Below are 25,007 nucleotides of genomic sequence, written 5' to 3' on the forward strand. Positions count from 1 at the left end.
GGCTGAAAAATTTAACTGCTTTGTAATAATTATTTTATTAAATAATACAAGATGAATTTTGTAAGACTTTTTAATTTAACGCAACAATTTTAATGATACCAAATGTAAAAAACACAAGCCAATAAAATAACCACACTTCAGTTCTCTGCAACAGAATCAGGTTTTTTTTTTTTTTTTTTCTGAATAATAACACCAGAAGAATGACATCTTTGGATGGCTCTTTATTTTAGCAACGCAATACATTGAAACACTGAGTCCTGTACAGATCCAGATTCCCCTCGTCACACAAACTTCCAATACGAGACGGGAACAAAAACTTTCAAAGCATTGACGGGGAACATTAAAAAAACACTGATGCTTTAATAAATAGCATTTTAAAAAATGAGACAGTGGCCTGAATGTTATAATGACCACTTTCACATATTCCTCAAAATGTAAACAAAACACTATATGGTAACGAAATTGTCCTCCTTTATATATCTGTCCTACTCTGGCCTGTTCATCTGAGCTGATTAAGCATGTGTCGTTTGTTCACTGACACGTTTCTCACTGAAATCTAGTAGTTTATTGTGAAGTTGTTGCAATAAGGCCTACATATGTATTTTGTTACAGTAAAGGCTCTTACTGGCACTGGCAATCAAATATATATATATAAAAAATCATGTATCACCACTGGTACACGTTATTAAATTCATCAGTTCCTGTAGGTCTCAATAGAGATCATCTGTATTGCAGTCATGCAACTTCTGCTGAAACTAGGGATGCACAATATATTGCTGACCGTGGGCCAATTTTACTATACAATATTCCCAACTTGCATATTTTTACACTTTATTTCACATGAAGCCACTTATTTTTTATTTATTAATTTTAATGAAATCAATGTACTATATGGTCGATAATGTTTTTTAATTAATCTTATATTTTAAAGTTATTTTATGGTACTAAATTATCTTCATGGAATATTTATGATCCATTTATAACCTATTAACCATGTATAAAAAGCATTAACCTAAATTGAAATTTCCAACTGAAACTGTCAAAAATCTTATAAATTTGAATTGGAGCACTAAAAAGTGGAACAAAAAAAGATATAAAAGTTTAAGTTGATTTTTTTTCCAAATATCGAGGTTGATGTCACAACAATTAAGATTTTGTTTGGGTACATTCAGATGAAGTAAAAACTTTATTTTTACTGAAGTAAAAACCAAAAACATTGTCAGTCAAAAATGACTGAAAAAAAACAGATAAAAAAAAAAAGATAGAAAAAATAAAAAAAAAAAGGTAATTGTGACTTTTTATCTCAGACTCTTTTTTTTGGCAATTCTGAGACATTTGAATTGTGAGCTATAAACTTGATGCTCAGAAGAAAAGTCTGCATTATGTGATATAAACAAGAAAAAAAGGTGCAATTAGCGTTTTTATTTTTTTACCGAGATTTCTTTATTTGAGATTAACTCAAAAGTCTTAGAACTCAGAGTTTATATTTTGCATTTCTGGCTTTTTCCCCCTCCGAATTATGTTTGTATTTTGCAATTCTGAGTTTATATCCCACAGTTCTGAAGAGAAAATAATTAATTGTGAGATTTTTAAGTCACAATTTTGTGATAAAAACAATTTCAGGATACAAACTAGCCTAAATATAGAAAGTCTCATAGTGGAAATGAAAAAATCAGAATTGTGAGATAAAACATTGCAATTACCTCCTTATTTATTAGCTATAAAAATAACTGGTCAAAATGTCTATATCAGTGCATCCCTAATTGTAACTATTCCTAAGACTGTATTCGCTCTTTTCCATTGGGACGGCAATAATCGCATTTCATTACCTGGCAAACTGTTATGCAAGTAGATGAGCGTAGATATATACACATCTGAAAATCATGAATGAGTCAATGACGTATTTACAGGCTTCACACACACGGTCCAGTCAGATGATGCAGAGCTGGTTTGGTCATGCATTAGCTCACCGTACACCCTCTCATGGTCTTATCTCATCATTCAGTTTAGTAAGAACTCAAATCTATACAATTAAAATGTGCTTTTGTCAGATGAAAGAAACAGTCACATCACGTACAAGTTACACATGTAGATACACTGATGAGCTGAGGGCTGATGGGATTGTTCTGCTGGTGCTGGGTGGTGCTACAGGGCCCGCGGGCGTTTGGGGTTGATCTGCTTACTGGCCTGTTCCTCTTCCTGAAGAGCCGAGCGGAAAGACTTCACTTTATCTGAGACCAAAGGAAACACAATTTACTGTGTGTCACTCTTGACAAAGCATTTGATTTGACATGAAGAAAAACAGCTGTACAGGAGATTCAAGAACGATGACTTGTCATACTGTTGTGTAGCCTGAGAGTCTATTTTAAAGAGTAGGTCATATGGTATTTAATATTGTGTTGGAGTCTCCAATATTAGAATAATTTTTCAATGATTTCGAAAAGATTCGTTCAAAGCAGTTATGGGATTAAAGGGATAGTTCACCCAAAAATGAAAATTCTGTGATCATTTACTCACAATTAAAATAGAATTTAAATGTCAGTGTCATTTTCAATTATGTATTAAAATAAAGAACATTAATTAATTAATTTACAAAACAGTAATATTTCAGGGGAGAAAATGTTCGTTAGTTTTCTTAAGAAAGATTTATAAGTGCATTACCGCCACCTATCTCTCAAGTGGACCATTGACACTCCTGATTGAGATTGTAGATAGCGTGTTAATGGTCCATTTGAGAGATCGGTGGCGGTAATGCACTTAACAAGTCTGCGATCCGCCATAGGGTTTACTTTGGATTTGTTTGTGTATGTTTTTTTTTTTTTTTTTTAGTTTTTATTGTATGTTTTAGCTGTGATTCCCATCCACATCCATTATAAGACTGACAGACTGCAGCGGTTTGTGTTAAAAATCTTGGTTTGTGTTCTACTGAAGAAACAAAGTCAACTACATCTTAGATGCCCTGGGGGTAATCAGATAAACATCAAATTTTCATTTTTGGGTGAACTATCCCTTTAAAACGGTGACATCTTAAAGGGATAGTTCACCCAAAAATCAAAATTATGTCATTAACCCTCTGGAGTCGATTAACGCGTATACGCGTTTTGGGGTATTTTCTCCTGATAACCCCGAAAAGAACTTAAATTACACTTTCAGTTTTGTTCGTACAGATAAGTGCAATACATCAATCGAATCTGTAAAGGGTCTACTTTTTTTGTATACAGACATAATAACAACAAAAACTTTGTGCACTTATAAAATAAAGATAACAAACAAGGAGTGCTGTCTGCAGCCTTTGTCTGCGCTGATCTTCAGATACAAATGCGTCATTAAAATGAACTGTAACTCAGTGAATACTCAACGAAGAGACATGAGAGAGATATCTATAGAAAGCCTGACATCTCTACTTTTAAACTAAACAAGTGCTGCTGAAAACAAATATTCTGTGATAAAGTAATCCATATGAAAAACAACGCGATGTCCGTTTTTCACGTCTCCCTTCATTATCTTCTAATGCGACCACGCCCCCGCGCGGAGCGCGCTTTTGAGATTCAAATGTTTCACTGAAGCGCGCGGCTTTTGAATACGCCCACACAACAGAAGACAACGCAGCGAGACTGTTCTTCAAGTTTTTATTATTTTACTGTTTGCTTCGCGATGAGAGGAATAAGACATAATTCACCCCAAAAAGATGTGATGTGGTTGAGGATTTGAGATTTGGATTTCCTCAGAAAAAAGAATGAAGCACTTTATTCAGCAGAGTTCATAAACATGAGTAAGTCTCTTTTTATTTATTTATATACTTGTACTAGTTTTCACATAACGTGTAAACATTTTTACTAGTTAGACTTTTTCCAAAGACTTTTTCCAAACTATAATTCCCTGACTAAATGTATAATCAAGTGAAATATTATGAAGTTTCAATAACAATATACACTACTATACCATTCAAAAGCTTGATGTAAATAATATAAATGTAACAATAAATGTAACTGTAACAAATGTAACAATCATTGCTGTTCTTTCAATTTATCCCCCCTAAAAAAACCTAAAAAAAAATATTCTCAGCTCTTTTCAACATTAATAATAATAATAATAATAATAATAATAATAATAATAATAATAATAATAATGATGATGATAATAATAACAATAAATGTTTTTTTGTAGAAAATAAGAATGTTAAAAGGATTTCTGAAGGATTGTGTGACTGGAGTAATGATGCAAAAAATTCAGTTTGAAAGTCAGCTTTGATTTTTTTCCTAATAAACTGTTTAACTGCACTCACAAGTGAATATTAAATTATGTTGTGGGATAATTAAATATATTATAAATAAACTACAAACATAAAATTATATACATTTATTTTGTCCTCACATTCTTTCTTGTAACTCACCCCTCTCAGTGACACAGCTGACTGAATGGCTCATTATGCAGCTCATTATGCAGGCCTTTGTCTTCTCAGGTGTGAATTCATGATAGTTGACGCCTACTCGCATATGACTTTTACCAACAAAAAGTGTCTTAGAAAATTTAAATCAATATATTGTTTTCTGTAAGTGAGTAAACAAGATGATTTTCACATCATTTAGAAAAAAAAAAAATTCTAGTCTACAAGCTCCAGTTCTCAAAATTCCTGGGAACCAATTTTCTGTGTGTGTTTTATTGCCTTATTCAAGTGATTTAACATTTTTAGTTTTTCACTAACCACGCATAACATTTTTTTTCTCAAAAACACAATCATGTACATAACATGCTGCTCACATATTATTATAGCCTAGTTTGTGTTGATTACAGTGAGATTAGACTTTAGCCATTTAGATATTTATAAGAAACTGAAAAAAGCACAAATGTCAGGGCATGACAAAACTTCTCCAGGCCCCAAAAATACCCTTAGACTCCAGAGGGTTAATGACTCACCCTTATGTCGTTCCAAACCCGTGAGACCTCCGTTCATCTTCGGAACACAGTATAAGATATTTTAGATTTAGTCCGAGAGCTTTCTGTCCCTCCATTGAGATTGTATGTACGCTATACTGTCCACGTCCAGAAAGGTAATAAAAACATCTTCAAAGTAGTCCATGTGACATCAGAGGGTCCGTTAGAATTTTTTGAAGCATCGAAAATACACTTTGGTCCAAGAATATCAAAAACTACGACTTTATTCAGCATTGACTTCTCTCCCGGGTCTGTTATGAGCGCTTTCACAACACTGCAGTTTAGTGATATCCGGTTCGCGAACGAATCACTCGATGTAACCGGATCTTCTTGAACCAGTTCACCACATCGAACTGAATCGTTTGAAACGGTTCGCGTCAACAATAAGCATTAATCCACAAATGACTTAAGCTGTTAACTTTTTTAACATGGCTGACACTCCCTCTGAGTTCAAATAAACCAATATCCCGGAGTAATTCATTTACTCAAACAGTACACTGACTGAACTGATGACCGAGCCAGATAACGAACGAAACATTGACTCGTTCTCGAGTCAAGAACCGTTTCTGTCAGACGCGTCCGGTTCGAGAACCAAAGAGCTGATGATACTGCGCATGGGTGAAGCAGACTGACACACAGCGCGTCTGAACTGAACTGGTTCTTTTGGTGATTGATTCTGAACTGATTCTGTGCTAATGTTATGAGCGCGGGTAAACCGAAGGCTTGAATCAAGGGCAATCATCGCCAATGAAGTCATTACGTCGAGCGCAAAAGAACTGGTGAACAGTTTTTCGGCAACCGGTTTATTGAATCAAAGCTGTCCGAAAGAACCGGTTCGCGGGAGAAGAACAGAACTTCCCATCACTACCGGTGATCCGAAAACCGATGCAACCGGTTCTTGACTCGAGAACGAGTCAATGTTTCGTTCGTTATCTGGCTCGGTCATCAGTTCAGTCAGTGTACTGTTTGAGTAAATGAATTACTCCGGGATATTGGTTTATTTGAACTCAGAGGGAGTGTCAGCCATGTTAAAAAAGTTAACAGCTTAAGTCATTGGTGGATTAATGCTTATTGTTGACGCGAACCGTTTTTCAAACGATTCAGTTCGATTTGGTGAACTGGTTCAAGAAGATCCAGTTACATCGAGTGATTCGTTCGCGAACCGGATGTGAGGTGAACGCGCTCATAACAGACCCGGGAGAGAAGTCAATGCTGAATAAAGTCGTAGTTTTTGATATTTTGGGACCAAAATGTATTTTCGATGCTTCAAAAAATTCTAACGGACCCTCTGATGTCACATGGACTACTTTGAAGATGTTTTTATTACCTTTCTGGACGTGGACAGTATACCGTACATACATTCTCAATGGAGGGACACAAAAGCTCTCGGACTAAATCTAAAATATCTTATACTGTGTTCCGAAGATGAACGGAGGTCTCACGGGTTTGGAACAACATGAGGGTGAGTCATTAATGACATAATTTTGATTTTTGGGTGAACTATCCCTTTAAAGACTCCAATTATTTGATTCAAATTACAGGTCCTTGGAGGACGACTGAACACACTGACCTCTGAGCTCTGTTAGCACATCAATCTTCTGATCCAGGATTTGCTCCAGCTGAGTGGCGTATGATTCCACGTCATAATCGACTTCCTCTGTCATCTCCAGAAGAACCTTCTCATCCTCCAGCCAGCGTATGGATTCCTACAACACCAAACACACAGCATGACCGCTGTACTCCATCACTAACACATTAAAGACATTTTTAAGCATAAACAAAATCAAGATAAACAGTACAGTTCAAAAGTATGGCCTCAGAGTGTGTGTGTGTGTGTTCTTTTAAAAGTAATATTTTTATGTTACAAACTTAATTTTATTAACATTTTTTGACTATATAAATGCATAAGGGTACATATAATTGATTAGACATAATTTGAGAATTTAACCAATTAATATGTGACCCTGAAGCAGTCATAAGTCTCTGGGGTATATTTGTAGCAATAGCCAAAAATACATTGTATGGGTCAAAATTATTGATTTTTCTTTAATGCCAAAAATCATTAGGATATTAAGTAAAGATCATGTTCCATGAAGATATTTTGTAAATTTCCTACTGTAAATATATCAAAACTTAATTTTTGATTAGTAATTTGCATTGCTAAGAGCTTAATTTGGACAACTTTAAAGATAATTTTCTCAATATTTAGCTTTTTTTGCACCCTCAGATTCCAGATTTTCAAATAGTTGTATCTCGGCCAAATATTGTCCTCCTAACAAACCATACATCAATGGAAAGATTATTTATTCAGCTGACGATGCATAAATCTCAATTTAGAAAAATTGGCCCTTATGACTGGTTTTGTGGTCCGGGGTCAAATATGGTTTGAATTTGAAGGAAAATGTATGAATATAAGGATACTCACAAAGATCAAGAGTAACACGGTACGTATCGTGGGTGGTGTATCGCGGTATTTCAGATCGGTTTGAATATCGTTACACCCCTAATGAATATGTACCTAATACTTTATACTTACAGAATGCATAGACAGATGTGTACAAATATGTTATATATATTTTAATTTTATGTATTTAAGACAAACTGCAGTTGAAAAGTTTGGGTTAGGTTTTTTTTAATTGTTCAAAATTGACATTAAAGACATTAATGTTACAAAAAGATTTCAATTTCATATAAATGGTGCCCTTTTGAACTTTATATTCATCAAAGAATCCTAAAATATTAAACTGTTTTTAGCATTGATGATAATCAGAAATGTCACTTGACAATCAAAACAGCACATTAATAAATCTTACAAACACCAAGTTTAAGGAGTTTAATGACACATACACCTAATTAAAGACACATACACCTAATGTGAATACACCCAATATGAGGATAAAACCACACACGATAAACACACAGACACATACACCTAATGTGAGGTTCTCCTCTTTGAGGATAAGAGCACACACCTGAAACACGGCGCGGTGGTCCTCCAGAACCTGCTCCTCCATCTCCACCAGCTGAGACACCACCTCATGGAAGTTGAAGAGCTGCGGGGACACTTCCTCTTCCTGTGCACAACATCAACACAGCGTCAGGTTTTCATACCAACCCAAACAAGCTGAGGTTTGAGGGTACAGCTCTTACGTTTTGTTCACAGAGCAGCTTGAGATCGTCTCTCTGAGGAGAGCTGCCCACTCCCCACTGCGCCTCCAACACGTCCAGCTGATTGACCGAGTGTCCGGCGGAGCGTCCCTCCATCACCGCAATGGGGTCAATGCTCAGCTCCTTCACCCTACGGTCACAGACAGCGTCTCAATTCATCACAGCCAACATGTGACAGCATTTATGATGCAATAAACCAACAGAAATGGTAAATGTTACATAAACATGTTCATGCAGCATGATGATGACGGACTCCATCTGCTCTATACAGGCACAAGCAAACACAAACCAATACAAAACCATTCATGAAAACATGCCTGAAACGTACACACAGAAAATAGAAATGATAAATATATAAATGTCACGTAAATATTTCTTAATATAACTGATTACAATTCATTTTAGAATTTTACAAACTCTCTCTCTCTCTCTCTCTCTCTCTCTCACTCTCTCTCTCTCTCTCTCTATATATATATATATATATATATATAAAACTTTATGTATTTATATGAATAATTTGTAACTTTTTTATAACAATTTATAACTTTTTAAAAAACTGTCTATAAAGATACAATATATCTGAGAAAATGTTACAAATTATTCATATTTTATATATATATATATATATATATATATATATATATATATATATATATATATATATATAACACATACACACATATATATATCTATAACACATTATTTTTAAATCTGCATATACACAATATAAATAAAAAAAATTATATAAAGTATAAATACATAAAGGTACAATATAATTGATTATAAATAATTTCAGAATTTTATAAGTAATTTTAATAAGAAAATGTATAAAGAAAAAATTAAGAAAATGTATAAATATGTCCATAAATCTAGAATGCATAATAATAAACCACAGTGAAAGTATGAGGTACTCAAGACACAATAAACCAACAGAAATGGTAAATGTTACATAAACATGTTCATGCAGTATGATAATGATGGACTCCATCTGCTCTGTAAGGCACAAGCAAACACAAACCAGCATGTTAGTGAAGAAGCAACACAAATCATTAAAGAAATGGAAATGCAACGAAAAACAGAAACATGGCTGAAAAGTGGGCAAAACGGACTCAAAAAATGAGGGACCAAAACATAACATGAGGCACGTGAACTGTTACGGAAAAGAATCATTAGAAACACAGGACTCATGTATGGAGGCTCTGTCTGAAGTGAGACAGGCTTGAAACTGGAGAAGGGTGAGACCTGCTGGGTGAGGTAGCAAAGTCATCGTACTCATAGGTAGGAGAGAGTTCGGAGCGCCCGCCGCCCCCCTGAGAGAAGGGAATGTCAGAGGGACTGATCCCAAACTCCTTCACTCTGAAGACGGGACGACAGACGGCCAGTGAGACAGAGAGACGGAATTACAAACCCCTTCAACACTTCATTTAAAAAATATGAGCATAACAATATACATTATAAAAATATAAATAGTCTAGAATGAATATGGTCTAAATTCTAATAATATTAATGTTAATGTATTCATTTGTACAAAAATAACATTTCCTCATAGAATGTGTGCATACATCCATATACAGATATAATTTTTTTTAAAAATGGTTTTTAAATTCTTGTGAAAAATATGCATATAATCAATTTAAATTATAAAATAAATAAAATTATAAAGAGTATAAGTACATAAAGGTACATACATGATTACACAATTTCGTAATATTACTTATTAATAATAATTTATGAACATGTACATGAATATAGTGTGCATAATATCATTTATTTTATATATTCATAATTATTCTGTAAATATACATATTCTATTTTTACATACATATTACAATTCTTAAAACTCATATGAATTGTTTTTTTGTTTTTTTTTATCTGGATGTCACTGTCTGGTTACTTGCATTAGAAACCTTGAAATAAACAGTAAAAAATAAACATGCAGCTCATATCTAGATACAGTGTAGGGCTTTATGCTCCACACAACATTCAGTGTGTGTTTCTGTAACAGCAGCTGCAGTGTCTGCTGGGCTCACATACGTACCTGTTGGCGTATCTCAAAGTGTTTAATGTGTTTTCACATGATGCCATTCCAGGAGAGATTGTAGCAATCTATTCACAGAAGATCAAACACAAACACATTTAAATCATTAAAGGGATACTCCTCCCCAAAATGAAAATTTTGTCATTAATCACTTACCCCCATGTCGTTCCAAACCCGTGAAAGCTCAGTTCGTCTTCGGAGCACAATTTAAGATATTTTTGATGAAAACCGGGAGGCCTGTGACTGTCCCATAGACTGCCAAGTAAATAACAGTGTCAAGGTCCATAAAAGGTATGAAAGTCTTCGTCAAAATACTCCATCTGCCATCAGACGTGCAATCTGGGTTATATGAAGCGACGGGAACATTTTTGTAAGCGAAGAAAACAAAAATAACAACTTTATTCAACAATTCCTTTGTCAACAGTCTCCTCTGTGTCTCTCCATATCACCGTATGCTGTGTATGCTATTCTGTATCATCCGCGCCACAAGGATGCGCTGTTTCTACATTTATTTAGCTTTGATTTGAAAGAAAACAGCACACTGTTATTTACTTGGCAGTCTATGGGACAGTCACAGGCCTCCAGGTTTTCATCAAAAATATCTTAAATTGTGCTCCGAAGACGAACGAAGGTTTTACTGGTTTGGAACAACATAAGTGATAAATGACAAAATTTTCATTTTGGGGTGGAGTATCCCTTTAACACACACACACACACACACTACTTGCTGAAAACGCATATATGAATATAATCACAGTCTTCTTACCATGCATGTTCGAGAGTTTTCTCCAATAAAGGAATCTCTTAAGACCTGTGTGAGTTTACTGGCTCGAAACGGAGTATGTGGTTTGTTTCGACCCAAAGCCCTGATGCACTCCTGTCACACACAAACAATAAATCAAGCCAGATACTGACACGATAATACATTTTCTCAATTCACAGGTGTGGAACATCAAAACATGGGCAAATCAAATAGCTGCAGGCGGTGTGTGACGATTTGAAGCACAAACCTTCAGCGCCAGGAGACTTTTGTTGATCTCGGCGCCCTCGAGACGTGTCTGTCGGTCAGCGCTGGACGTGTCTGCCCCTCGCTCATTCCCCGCCAGATCAATGAGAGAGAATTTACCATGCATCTTGCCCCTCCTGCGGAGGATAATCTGAAACACGGCATGACTGCGGGACGAGTGAGCGTTAGCCGAGGTCTGTCCAGACGTCCTGAGGAAAAGCCCACACAAAAAGCATGATTAATACCAACTGTTTTTAACAGTGTGTCACTAAAGTATTTTAGATTATTACAATAATTTCAGAATTTTATAAATTATTAATATAACAATTTGAACATGTATATAAATAAATATATAACACTGAATTATTATATAAATATTAATTATTTTTTTTTTTTTTTTTACAAACATGTTACAATTAGGGATGTAACGATTAACCACGAGCCGGTTGAGAATTGATTCAAATATGTTACAGTTCAAATCGATGCTAAACAAATCGAAACTCAATTAGGGTTAGGAGTTTATATGAATGCATGTCTGCGGGGAACTTACTGTCTTTAGAAAAGTTTAGATGGTATTTTTTATTTTCATCTTGCCTCTGTATAATGCATATTAAAGTTCATAAGTGCAGTGCTGCTTTGTTTACAGCGGAAACCAAGGAAACGCTTTAAGCTACACCTACTGGCAGAGAGAGAATCTGCGTCTCGTTCAGCTCGTCTGCTGTTTCTGTTTCATGCAGATATTTTTATTTATAGTTTCACAAAACTGAAGAAAAATCATCCTTTTTCTTCAAAAAATTAAAAAATACAATCTAATTTAGATTAAAAACTGCTCATGTTGCATGTATGCAGCATCTTTGTTTGGATCATCATTAAAATGCAATGGTTGCCTAACTTTAAATGGAAAGAGCACAATGCTTTATTTTGTTTATATGAAGAGATTTCTTTTGTGTTACTTATTTACTTGATTTGGGGCTTGTTTTAAAATTTCAATTTAGTTTTGTTATTTACATTTACATTATATTTAAATTTTGTTATTTAGCAGACGCTTTAATCCAAAGCGACTTACAAATAAAGACAATAAGAGCAATCAAAATCAACCAAAGATCAATAATATGCAAGTTTATTATTATAGTATATTTCAGTTTCACAAAGAAACGTGCAGCATTTTGTCCAAGCAATAATAAAAGGTCACATTTAATTTATAATTTGTCTTAAATCTCATTTTGTAAACAAAAGAAAATCGGGAATCGAATCGAATCATGACTTGAGTGAATCGTTACATCCCTAGTTACAATTTTTAAAACTGAATTGTATTTTTAAATTCTTGGAACTGGTGGCACCTGCAGCTGTTGCCCATCTCGATGAGTTTGAGCACGTCCTCTGTGCACTTGACCTCTCGCTCCTGCAGTCCGACCACCTGAACCTGCTGCTTCCCATCTTCAAGAACTCGCAGCTTCGCCTTCCTGTTCAGAAGGTCAAACACCTGCAACGACCCACTGGAATTTGACTTGAAGCACTTCATGAACAAATTAACTCATTAATTATTCATGTGAACTAGGAATCTCAGCTCCCGCAGTAGATTTCAAAAAACGTACACTTGAAGATCTAACTAACTAACTGAAATAAAGTTAATAAATTGAAATATAAAATATAATACTAAAAATATAAACACCAAAAAGAATAAATTTTCTAAAATTAAAATAAAGAGTGAAAATAAAAGGCAATTCAGAATATTAATAAATACTACTGTATTACTAATCATTTTTAATAAAAAAGAAGATGAATAGAATGAAAATTATTTAAAGTCATCTCTAAGTAAAGAACTAAGTGTTACTTTACACAAGGGCATCAACTTTAAGTGATATTATAGAAAAATAAAATGTAAAAACTGTATAAAACTAATACAAATGGCAAAAACTAAAAATTACTAAACTAAATTGATAATACATAAAATCGTATTCAAAATATGAATTCATACTATACATTTTTAACTATAATAGAATTTAAATAATACTACTATAATACTGCTATTTTTATTATAATGATGAATATTTTATAATATTTTTCATTAACTCATTACATTCATTAATAATGTGGATCACAGAACTTGCCTTTCCGCTGTAGATTTCAAAGAATGTCGCGTACACCTGAAGATCCAGCTTCTTGTAGTTTGGTTTTTTTAACATGAGAAAAACATCCCGTGCTGAGAGAAAAGCACAGTCAAATGTATGAAAACGATCACTCAGTATTTGAACAGAAGACAGCAGGTCAGACACACACCAGCGAGGGCGTAGATCCCTTTAGAGCAATCCTGGTTCTTCCCTGAAAAATCTCCTCCCATGGTCTGGAATGGAGGGAAAATCCATTATGACAAATAAATGATCCTCTGGGAAGATCTGTTCCTGTAATGTGATGTCATCAGCTTACATGAGTTTTCCCGCTGCCAGTCTGACCGTAAGCAAAACAAGTGGCCATTCCCCTCTCAAATATGGTCTCGACCAGCGGCCGAGCGGTGAACCTGAAACACATCACACCCGGAGACTTCACTTTATATGAGAACATTAAAAGAAATATCTCTGATCTTATTATTCATAAATGTACATTATTCTAATAAAAAAAATTATCATTTTACTTTGTCTCTAAAATAAATGTTCTTGTCAGCTAATGTTACCAAGGCTGTGTAGGCAGAGAAAACAATATTATCAAATTAGAACACAGTCTTTTATTCAGAAATACTTGCATTTTATATTTTTGTAAAAAAATGATTTTTTTTATTGTTAATTTGTTTAGTGCAAGACTAAACATAATAATAAAATAATTTTTTTTATATATATTTATGTTTTTATAAAATATATATATATATATAATATATATATATATATATATATATATATAATATATAATATATACACATCTCTTCCATCTTCATTGGACCCTCTAACTTTTTCACTCACTATTCTAATTCTATTTAAAAAAAAAAAAAATGTAACTACCTTGTATTCTATCTATTTCTTTTCATTTATTATACAATTATAAAAAAAAGACCTCTAACACTAGCTTGCTCTATTCTTTTTTCTATTCTATTGTTTTCTTTTTATTTAGACTAACTGAGACTTGTTACACTTAATATCATTGCTCTTTTGTTGATTTTGATTGCTTCCATATTAATATATTTAATTTTTTATAAAATATATATTAATATATATATATATATTTGTTACTTTGTACAGTGTAAGACAAACTGTACAAATTGTATTAGATTTTTTTTTAAATATTAATATATTTAATTTTTTATAAAATATATATTTATATTTGTTAATTCATACAGCTTGAGTCTGAACAAATAACAGTTTTTATATATTTTTTAAAATATAAATATTTTATATTTGTTACTTTGTACAGTGTGAAACTGATTTATTTTTATATATATATATTAATTAATTTTTTTTTTATAAATATAGTATACATTTTTATATTTGCTACTTCACAAAGTGTGAGACCCAACAAATTATACTTATATTTTTTATATATTAATATATTTATACTTTTATAAAAATATATATATTTTTATATTTGTTATTTTTTTACAGTGTGAGACCGAGCAGGTTATTTTTTTCTCACTGTCGTCTTTTATTTTTTACTATTTCTCTGTAAAAAACAAACATCTGACCTGTACACCATTTCGTTTGTGGAGGTGTCGTCGAAAGCGTAATCGAAGCGGAACGTCTGGTTCTCCAGGTATCTGGTTAAATCCACTTTCTGCTTGGGCTCGTGGACCATGACCACGTCTTTACTGGGGATGGTGATGACGTCCAGATCCTTCACGGTCAGCTCTGAGTCAACGCACATGATGTGCTGCATCACAAACACCACCAACACACTGACAACACAGAATCAAAAAACCTCATCCTTACCTTTCTTGTTCAGTGGCCGCGTCCGCACACACACGCATATCCTGTGGTCCTCAATCTGAGAATATACACATATTATTAAGACATATCTATTATAATAACAACAACAACATCCAACACAGCTAATGCATCACATGGAGATGAAATAACTGTGGGAGCACATCACGGTTATGATGCAGTTCTTCACCAGATCTGCAGTGGTCAGCGGCCTGTAGTCCAAACTCGCTCTGAAGTCTCGGATCATGCACAGGATTTCATAATTAGGGGTTGTGGCATCGACCTCCTGTGTAATAAAAAAAACTCACAGTTAATACTGCAAGAGCTTATAACATAATAACATCACCTTCTTGAGATCCTCATGTTAACTGTCAGGACATTTTTATTGACTAATTTGGATTTGAAATGCAAATTCATTTAATTACTAAGATGATAACCTTACATTTAGGATGCAAGTTTATTACAAAATGAACACTGCGACAATTTAACCTAACATGCAAGTTTATTACAAAATGAACACTGCGGCATGTTTACCGTATACTGCCTGATATTTCTGTAATGAAACAATTATAATAAATAAAACATTAAATCATTTATTTATTCTACAATTAAATAATTTATTTTAACTCTAACATTTATTCATTTTGCAGACACCAGTGTTATGATGTCATTATAATTTTATTAATATTTCAACTACTTATTTTTATCATTTCTGTTTTAATTTACTTTTTTTATTTTTTAATTATTTACATTTCAGTATTTTTTATTTATCATTCTTTTTTTATGTCTGTATAGTTTTTATTCATTTTAATTTCAGTTTTAGGTATTTTATTACACCTTAACTACAAGCTTAATGAAAATGAGAAATGTTGCATAATCATTTCAATTCATTATCCACTAGCAGAAAACTTTTTTCAGTTAATTTAATTTCAGTTAAAGTTTAATTTATTTCAAGTAACAAAACTGTTTTTATGGGTTTATACTATAATAACACTGGCACTTGCTTTAATTAAAAGTGAGAAATAAGAAACATAACATGCAATTTCACTTTTTAACTTTCACTTTTTCACTTTCAATTTATCACCAAGCCAACAATATTTATAGTATACAATAAATCAGATACAATTTTATCATTGTAATGTGCAATAAGCAACATCAATTAACAACATTACAATGGCAATGCACATTAGGCAAAAAACAACACACACACGCATATACATACACACACACACACACACACACACATACATACACACATATTTTATATATATATATATAAATCCAGTGTTTTCTGTCACCTGCGCTCAATAGCAGTATGCTACATTGTTGTGAGTACACTAGTATTCAATCCAGTGTTTTCTGTCACCTGCGCTCTTTTCTCTCTCAGCTCCTGCTGCTGCAATCGTCTCTTCTCCCGCTTCTCTTGAAGTTTCTCCACTTCCTTCACACAGTTGGACTTCCTGCGAGCTGCAGACACACACAAAAAACTCTGACACTGGAAACAGACTCAGTATTTAACAAGCACTTACATTTATGATGAATAACACTGATCAGCTAAACCCGACTCCCTCACTGTAACAGACATTTTGTGTTACATAATTCTAAAGTCAGTGTGAAATAGTTTGTGTTCAACGTGTTTGAGTGATTCCCTCAGCAGTGATTCCCTCTGGAAAACAACTCTAAATGCTGCTTTTGTTCTGGTGTGATGCACTTCAGACGTCACACACCCTCAACAACATCACAACACAAATACATGATGTGTGTCAATAATATTTACACTACTGTTCAAAGGTTTCGGGTCGGTAAGATTTTTTATGTTTTTGAAAGAAGTATCTTCTGCTCACTAAGGCTGCATTTATTTGATTACAAATGCTGTAAAAACAGTAATAATTTGAAATATTATTACAATTTAAAATAACTGTTTTCTATTTAAAAATATTTCAAAATGTAATTTATTCCTGTGATTAATTCCTAAATTTCAACAACAATAACCCCTTCCTCAGAGTGTCACATGATCCTTCAGAAATCATTCTAATACGCTGATTTGCTGATTAGCTGAATTTAATGTGTCACTGCTGAATAAAAGTATTAAATTCTTACTGACCCCAAACTTTTGAATAGTATTGTGTGTATTGTATGACAGCGTGTGAGGTACCGTTCTGCTGCTGCAGCAGGGTCTGGTGTTGGATGGGTGGAGGCGGGACGGGCGCTGATGGAGGCGGTTCAGTCTGCTGGCTCGGCCTCGCTCGAGTCGTACCTACAGTGACTGAATAATAGAGATCACATCACTCACCACAAAATTCTGCAATAACACAAATGGAAATATGGGAATAATGTTGCGATCAATACTTGTAATAAATGAAAACTCTTCTGTGACATCAACTTCATGAGGTACATCCTGGGATGAAGGAGAACTTGAATCCGTTAAGAAAAAAAAAAAACTTGTAGGCAAATTTTATCTATGAAAATGTTTTCATTTACTAAAAAAGCTGAAATAAAATAAATAAAATTAATATAGAATTTATAGAAGATATGTCTTATTTAATATTAGAAATATTACATAAAATATAAAATTCTTCACTTGGCATCTAACTAAACTAAAATAAATGTAAGACGAAGTACTAAAATAGATACTAAATAAAAATTAAAGCCAAATGGAAATATTAAAAACTGAAAATACAAAAATAAAAGCTAATTAAAAATATTAATAAATATTATGATAATATATAAATAAAGTAATAAAGTAACACTGATTTCAAGCCTTTACATCAAAATTAGGGCTGGGCGATATGGCCAAAAAGTCACAAAATTTTTCATATCAGTCGATAACAATAATTATCATGATAAATGTCAAATCTTTATTTATTTTAAGTTTAAGGCAGATTTCTTTGCCTGAGTGAAAATTGTAGAAACCAGAAACTTAATTGTGGTTTTAAACTTTTTTTTGTCAAAACATGACAAACACTTGCCAAACAGGTGAACATTTCACAAATTAGTTACAATATTGAAAACGTTTATAAAAAAGTTTTTTTCTACATCAAAAAAATGCATGAGTAAACTTAAGTAAAAACCCTTTCAGTCCTTTTTTTTTTCTTATAATATTTATATTCTTCAAATATCTTAATAGATAAAGTTTCTAGTTTCTGCGTGTTTCCTGACTTTGGTGGCACGATGCAGATGTAAATGTATGTTCATTAGCAAAAACAGTAATATCTGTAAAAATTTTAACCTCATATTTATAAGGCAGAATTGAAATATTCCAACTGTTTGAGTTTGAATTTTATTAAAATTAACCATTGGTCAACGAAAGTATCACACAATTAGATCATGATTACCAAATGTAAAACCACATATAGTACCTCACTACCATGGTAAAATGTAAATATATGGTTTCTATGGTATAAACAGTAGCCTAAATACATTTAGTATAAATAAAAATGCTATAGCATGATATTCCATGTAAAAGTCTTCTGACAGGATTGTTCTTCACTGAATTCAAGCTCTTCTTGCTGGATCTCAGAGCGTTCTGCGAGTAAACGCATCTGCTCAAGCTGCAGTTCAACCCGAGCTGATAACTGGTCCGTGTGGCACTGATAAAGCTGTTTCGTTCCACATTTGATGCATAAATATTATACCAAACTTGTGTTATCTTTCCATTGAGGGAAAAATATATCGTGACAATTATCGTTATCGTTTTATCACCCAGTGCTAATCAATATATTTTAAAATCCTCAGAAACTTGACATGACTAGAGGAGAAAATTAACAACACTAGTTATGATCAATACTTTTGCATGACTTGTACATCATACCTCGATTATCCCTTGCAGGCGTTTCATTTTTCGGTGGCGCTACAGTCCGACGATTCTACAAATGATGAATCCAAGAAAATAAACATACTTCATATAATCCAGTCTTTCGCAAAAATATACATCTACACAATAAAAACATTTACAGTCAACTTATGCCACATTACCGCATACTAGCTGCTACATTTATACAGAAATTTACCACAGCAGTTTTATAATCCATTAAATGGAAAAAAAATGTCTAAACTACTATTACTACTAATTATAAATTAGTAATACAACTGGTTACATTTATATAATATACTATATAATATAATACTAATATTATAGAAAAACAGTTGTGACCCTGGACCACAAAACCAGTCTTACAGTAAGTGTCAATTTTTCAAAATTGAGATTTATACATCATCTGAAAGCTGAATAAATAAGCTTTCCATTGATACATGGTTTATTAGGATTACAACTATTTGAAAATCTGGAATCTGAGGGTCCAAAAAAATCAAAATACTGAGAAAATCACCTTTAAAGTTGTCCAAATGAATTGTTAACAATGCATATTACTAATCAAAAATTAAGTTTTTTTTATATTTACAGTAGGAAATTTACAAAATATCTTCATGGAACATGATCTTTACTTAATATCCTAATGATTTTTGGCATAAAAGAAAAATTGATAATTTTGACCCATACAATATTTTATGGCTATTGCTACAAATATACCCCAGAGACTTAAGACTGCTTTTGTGCTCCAGGGTCACATACTATATACACACACACACACACACAGGCTAATGCCTAATCTCCCAATGCAGGATGCCACAAAGCAAGTTATTTTAGTGTTTTGTGTATTTTACGACTAGAAATGACTCAGCTTGTATTGATTTCACTGTAAAAACTGAAAACAGTATTTTATGACTCCTGTCTAGAAATCCATCTGAGAAGTTATAAAAGCCATATTGAGTGTGCTACAATCATCTATCTGTCTGGTGCTGTGCTCGTTACTTCTCTTTATGACGACTATTAAGGTGTAGCGAAACGGACACAGACCTTGTTTTGGGGGATCTTGTTGATTTTGATGGCACTGGACACGGGCGGCGGAGGGGTTTCAGGACTTTGTGGGATTTCCTCTTCAGGTGCAACGTCTGGATTTAGTGCAAATATGCTCTCTAGATCGATCTGTTCATGGAGAATGAGAGCAAGAGCGTCAGGCTGCCAGTTTCAAAAGCACTTCTACCCACGGCACATGAGCGCACAGGATTTTCCACAGTTGTAAAAGCTGCTAAAAATAATCATCCCACGGGACACAAAACGAGATCTCAGTATATCAGCTGTTTCTCCTGGACAGCAATGAGATGAAATAGAGACTCCTATGAAGATCAGAAAGAGCGCTTCGATTTGCCTCCAAGATGAACTCAAAGATTTCTCATCAAACTCTTTCAGGACTAAATCATCTGCGCTGCCAACCACATACATTTTACTCCTCTGTTTCTCATGGGCACTGGTTGGAGAAACATCTGCGATTAAGCTGAGTGTTAGCTATGAAAGAGCAACATGTGAGCAATAAAACCTTTGTCTAGGTTTTTATATTCCATGCACAGTATTTAATAACTAAAGACCACTGATAAACCTGGAAGCTCTATAAGCCAGAGGTACAAAAGCTGCTTTAGAATAAATCTCCCTTGATTCTGACACATCACTGTTGTATTACAGATGTGCAACTACAAAGACAAATAACCATGAATGAAACATACAAGCTTTTGTCTTTAGTGCATTATGCCAATGTGATGGACATACTGAATATGATTATCACACATTCACCTCTTTCCCTTTTGTGTCTCCGTTTTCAATCCACTCCACTGTTACGCTCTCGTTGTCTTCGTTCAGTGACGTCACCATGGCCTGGTGGATTCTTCCTGAAATACATAATAAAACAACGGTTTACTGCAAAAAATTCCGCAGCTTTATCATAGCACTACAAACACTTTATAAAGCCTAAAAATAAAGGAGCTACATCAATTAATTAAGTATCAAAAGAAAGCACAATGAAATATTCCAACCAATCATAATGAGGTACTCTTAATAATATAATATACTACAAATATAGTCCATAGTGCTTTATGTTGTCCCTTTACATCAAAATCCACCCACTTATTTGTTCAGAGCTGTTTTGGCTTCTAAACAGTGCTTGATCTCTGTATATATCTCTCTCCTGAATCAGATGAGAGGACTTTATATTATGAAAAGAGGACTCTTAATGGATTTGTTTCTTACAAACATGCAGCTTTTGCTTTCACAAGACATTAATTGCTGGACTGGAGTGGTGTGGATTACTTGTGTATTACTGTGATGTTTTAATCAGCTGTTTGGACTCTCATTCTGACGGCACCCATTTACTGCAGAGCATCCATTGGTGAGCAAGTAAAGAAAAACTCATCTACATCTCGGGTGTCCTGAGGGTGAGTAAATTTTCATTTTTTTTTTTTTTGGTGAACTAGTGAAAGAACTATGAAAAAAAAAAAAAACCTAACACTAGCTTTCTAATCTTTTTGTACTCTATTTGTTTTCTTTTCATTTATTATACAATTAACAAAAGCGAAAAAGACCTCTAACACTAGCTTGCTCTATTCTTTTTCTATTCTATCTGTTTTCTTTTGATTTATTATATTATTTAAAAGCCTTGCTACGTGTACTGCGTTTAAGCTAACTGAGACTTGTTATAGCACTTATATATCTTTTTTTATTGCTCTTTTGTTGATTTTGATTGCTTCCATTGTCCTCATTTGTAAGTTGCTTTGGATAAAAGTGTCTGCTAAATGACTAAATGTAACCGTTCCTTTAAATGCGTGCTCCGGGCTCAAACCTGCAACCTTCCACTTATAGACCCCATGCTTGCACCACTACATCTGCATTGTATTAATAATTAGTTATCATGTAAAATATTTGTATTCTTTTTATTTGTTATTTTACGTTTATTTGTAATTAAACACGTCTGGATTATTAGCCTACTTACTATTGTATTCTATAATCTGTAATTTACATGGCAAAAATTAATTTTGTCTTAACTTTAGACTCATAAATTGCTGAAATGACAATAAACTAAACTAAAACACGTAAAGTTTAACTAACACAAGCAGTACAAACGAGTTTTGCAGGCGATGTCTCTGGGCGTCTTCCTCAGGGATGATGCTAACAGACTGCGAATTTATTAATGTACTATGACAAAGGCTTGGCTAATTAATATTAATTACGTTTCGTCACGTTTCCCCAGTACGCTTCCCTGATTGGCTGAAAGCCTCACATCAGCCAGTAAGCATTCTGATGACGTATCATGACTATCAATTCGATTCCGCGCCTAGACGCTCCAACACGGTTACCAAGCAACGTCAGGAGGACCTCATTAATATTTATGAGTCCGACCTCCGCCATAGTAGCTTCTTAAATTCGCTAACGGGTTAGCAGAAGCATGCATCCCACAAACAGGCAATACAACGGCGTGCCAAGGACGGAAAGGCGTTTAATGATTATACACAGGCATTGAATGTTTTGTGCACCGGATGTCTTGCGTTAAACGGGTTTACCGGGTTAAACTAAGATGATGTCCCGACAAACTGCATCTCAGCCTGATAAACGAGCTGCTGCTGGGTGTGACTCACCATCACTGCGCTTGATCTCCACATAAATGCCGATCTGGATCTTCCCGAAGAGAGCTGCCATGCCTCATGTGTGTGCCAGGATCTGTGTGGATGTTTTTGAGCGGGTTTTACGGGAGAGGTTGATTAGCGGCAGAGGAGCAGCACAAACCGGGAGGAGGTCAGGAGGGAGAGAAGGATGAGCGCGCATGCGCAGAGCGCTCACACACCCTTCACAGAATGTCACATCAGCCTCTTTTGTCTAGTTGCAGTGGACACAGTCTGTCCAGCAGGGTTTTGTATGTGTGTATAATTTTTATGTTGTTTATTTTTATTTTATTTTCTTCTGCAAGATTGTTTTTTACCTCTTGAGATTTTTTTTATGTCATTACATTGTTTACATTAGAGCAGTGGTTCCCAATCCTGGTCCTGGAGAACCCCCAACACTGCACATTTTAGATGTCTCCCTATTCACACCCAACTCAACACATCATCACAAAAGAAAACAAGACAACACATCAGATTTTTTTTTTTCAGTCAGATAAGAGAGACACCAAAAACATGCAGCATTGGGGGTTCTCCAGGACCAGGATTGGGAACCACTGCTTTAGAGCATTAGAAAATTAAAAAAATATATATATTTAATTTATGTTATGCTACGTCCTTGGTAGAGGACGTCTCTGAAAAGCCCTGAATGTGCTCTAAAACTAAAACTGTCTCAGAGAAATTCACTAAAATATAATGTCATCATATGAGGATGCAGGTTAATAAACAAATAAAATATAATAAAAATGTATGATTTCTTACTAATTAACTTTGATTGTATCTTATATTTTATCTATTCTCTTGACATAAAATCTGTTGAATTGCTTCCATTTAAAAAGTCAAATGAATTTTAAATCTCTCATTCATAAGGATGTAACAAATCATATTCACTCCTTCAGAAATACACATGATGGCAGCAAAGGGCTAAAAGACAGTAAAAAAAACTATTAGTGGGAACTAAAACAGTTTAAGTATGGGGAAACCTCATTGTTCAGTGATTTTTTGTTTTACATCACTTTTAAAACCTTAAGTAAACTACTTTTGTGTGAACAATAATCTATAAAATAAACATTTATGGATTCAGTAACTAAAAATATACACTGCTGTTCAAATGTTTTATGTCAGTAAGAGTTTTTAAAGCAGAAATTAACACTTTTATTCATAAAGGATGCATTAAATTGATAAAAAAAAGTAATTGATCAGTAAATTGACCATTTTACCTTAATGTTAATCAGTATATATATAATATAAATACAAAATTCAGCTTTGCATCACAGGAATAGATTACATTTTACAATTCATTCAAAAAGAAAAGTTACTGTAAATAGTAATAATATTTCACAATATTAATGTTTACTGTATTTTTTATCAAATAAATGCAGCCTTAATTTTTCAATTAATTATCCAATAATATATATATATATATATATATATATATATTATATATATATATATATATATATAATATATATATATATGATATATATATATTTGTGTGTGTGTGTGTGTAAAAAAAAATAGTAATGTTAAAATAAAATAAAATAAAAAATAGAAACACAACTGACTATTAATTGTCTTGTGTGACCCTTTTGGAAAATTATTTATTTGTCACACTTTTACTTTGAAATCAAATAAGCATCTGATAAACTCACATTTAGTACTTGGATTCAGTTTGAGCCCTAATGCATTGAAGCATGCAATGTTTAAAGTGAACACTAGATGCAGGTCTTCTGTATGAGAAAATGTGCTGTACGTGTGAGCTGGAAACATCTGTCAGACGCAGACACTTCTTCACCTCCTTTGCCTTGAACTGTGCTGTCATTCTTCTGTAAGATGACAATCCATTGGTGGAGATGAATGAAGTGGGCCACTTTCGCTGTCAGCTGAACGCACCTCTTCAGTCCCGGGTGGGTTCGTCATCGCGCTCTCTCATCATCTGTTTCCCCAGTAACAGTCAAGCGGCCCTGCCACAGTCTCAGAGAATGTGTGCTGAGTATATACAGAGTATATATGTTACCTAATTCAATAAAATGCATGCAATCTTCTTATCTGTAGCACACACGCAATCTTACTTATCTTTAGATCTGAGAAATGTTTTCAATTAGGCAACACTTTAAAAGCAGATTGGCATTCGTCTCATTGGTCACTAACGTCAGTGGTTCATAAAGAAGCAAACGAAGGCAGAGTCGTGGCAGGTTTCCCGGGTTTAATTAAAGGGATAGTTCACCCAAAAATGAAAATTATGTCATTAATGACTCACCCTCATGTCGTTCCAAACCTGTAAGACCTCCATTCATCTTCGGAACACAGTATAAGATATTTTAGATTTAGTCCGAGAGCTTTCTGTCCCTCCATTGAGAATGTATGTACGGTATACTGTCCACGTCCAGAAAGGTAATAAAAACATCTTCAAAGTAGTCCATGTGACATCAGAGGGTCCGTTAGAATTTTTTGAAGCATCGAAAATACA

General features: G+C 33.8%; 1 protein-coding gene across 4 annotated transcripts; it reads right to left on the minus strand.

The window, feature by feature from the left end:
- Positions 1–1,418: 1,418 nt before the first annotated feature.
- LOC109070102 (kinesin-like protein KIF2A) lies at positions 1,419–22,725 on the minus strand. Of its 4 annotated transcripts, none has more exons than XM_042765583.1 (21): positions 22,517–22,725; positions 20,682–20,776; positions 19,911–20,039; positions 18,867–18,921; positions 17,211–17,321; positions 16,422–16,522; positions 15,246–15,341; positions 15,062–15,116; positions 14,818–14,980; positions 13,575–13,665; positions 13,428–13,491; positions 13,259–13,350; positions 12,488–12,630; positions 11,152–11,356; positions 10,908–11,018; positions 10,142–10,209; positions 9,376–9,459; positions 8,086–8,233; positions 7,908–8,009; positions 6,506–6,641; positions 1,419–2,231 (listed from the first exon to the last, which is right to left on the minus strand). In XM_042765583.1, the coding sequence occupies exons 1-21, from the start codon at positions 22,575–22,577 to the stop codon at positions 2,146–2,148; spliced, it is 2,196 nt and encodes a 731-aa protein (XP_042621517.1). In that variant the 5' UTR covers positions 22,578–22,725; the 3' UTR covers positions 1,419–2,145. The 4 variants fall into 4 exon arrangements, with proteins under 4 accessions (XP_042621517.1, XP_042621516.1, XP_042621518.1 ...); XM_042765582.1 differs by having other exon boundaries at positions 9,346–9,459; XM_042765584.1 differs by lacking the exon at positions 9,376–9,459 and having other exon boundaries at positions 22,517–22,724.
- Between the last annotated feature and the right edge of the window lie 2,282 nt (positions 22,726–25,007).

This window comes from Cyprinus carpio, chromosome A10 (genome assembly GCF_018340385.1).
Source record: "Cyprinus carpio isolate SPL01 chromosome A10, ASM1834038v1, whole genome shotgun sequence".
Classification (NCBI taxonomy): domain Eukaryota; kingdom Metazoa; phylum Chordata; class Actinopteri; order Cypriniformes; family Cyprinidae; genus Cyprinus; species Cyprinus carpio.

What these genes read in the sequence shown, in the direction of transcription:
- LOC109070102 (XM_042765582.1), bottom strand. Translation starts at nt 22,577, where the DNA reads ATGGCAGCTCTCTTCGGGAAGATCCAGATCGGCATTTATGTGGAGATC. An exon ending in GGAGATCAAGCGCAGTGATG is followed by an intron (nt 20,777 to 22,516) that starts GTGAGTCACACC and finishes TATGTATTTCAG; the next exon opens with GAAGAATCCACCAGGCCATG. An exon ending in GAGATGGGCAACAGCTGCAG is followed by an intron (nt 11,357 to 12,487) that starts GTGCCACCAGTT and finishes GCTTTTCCTCAG; the next exon opens with GACGTCTGGACAGACCTCGG.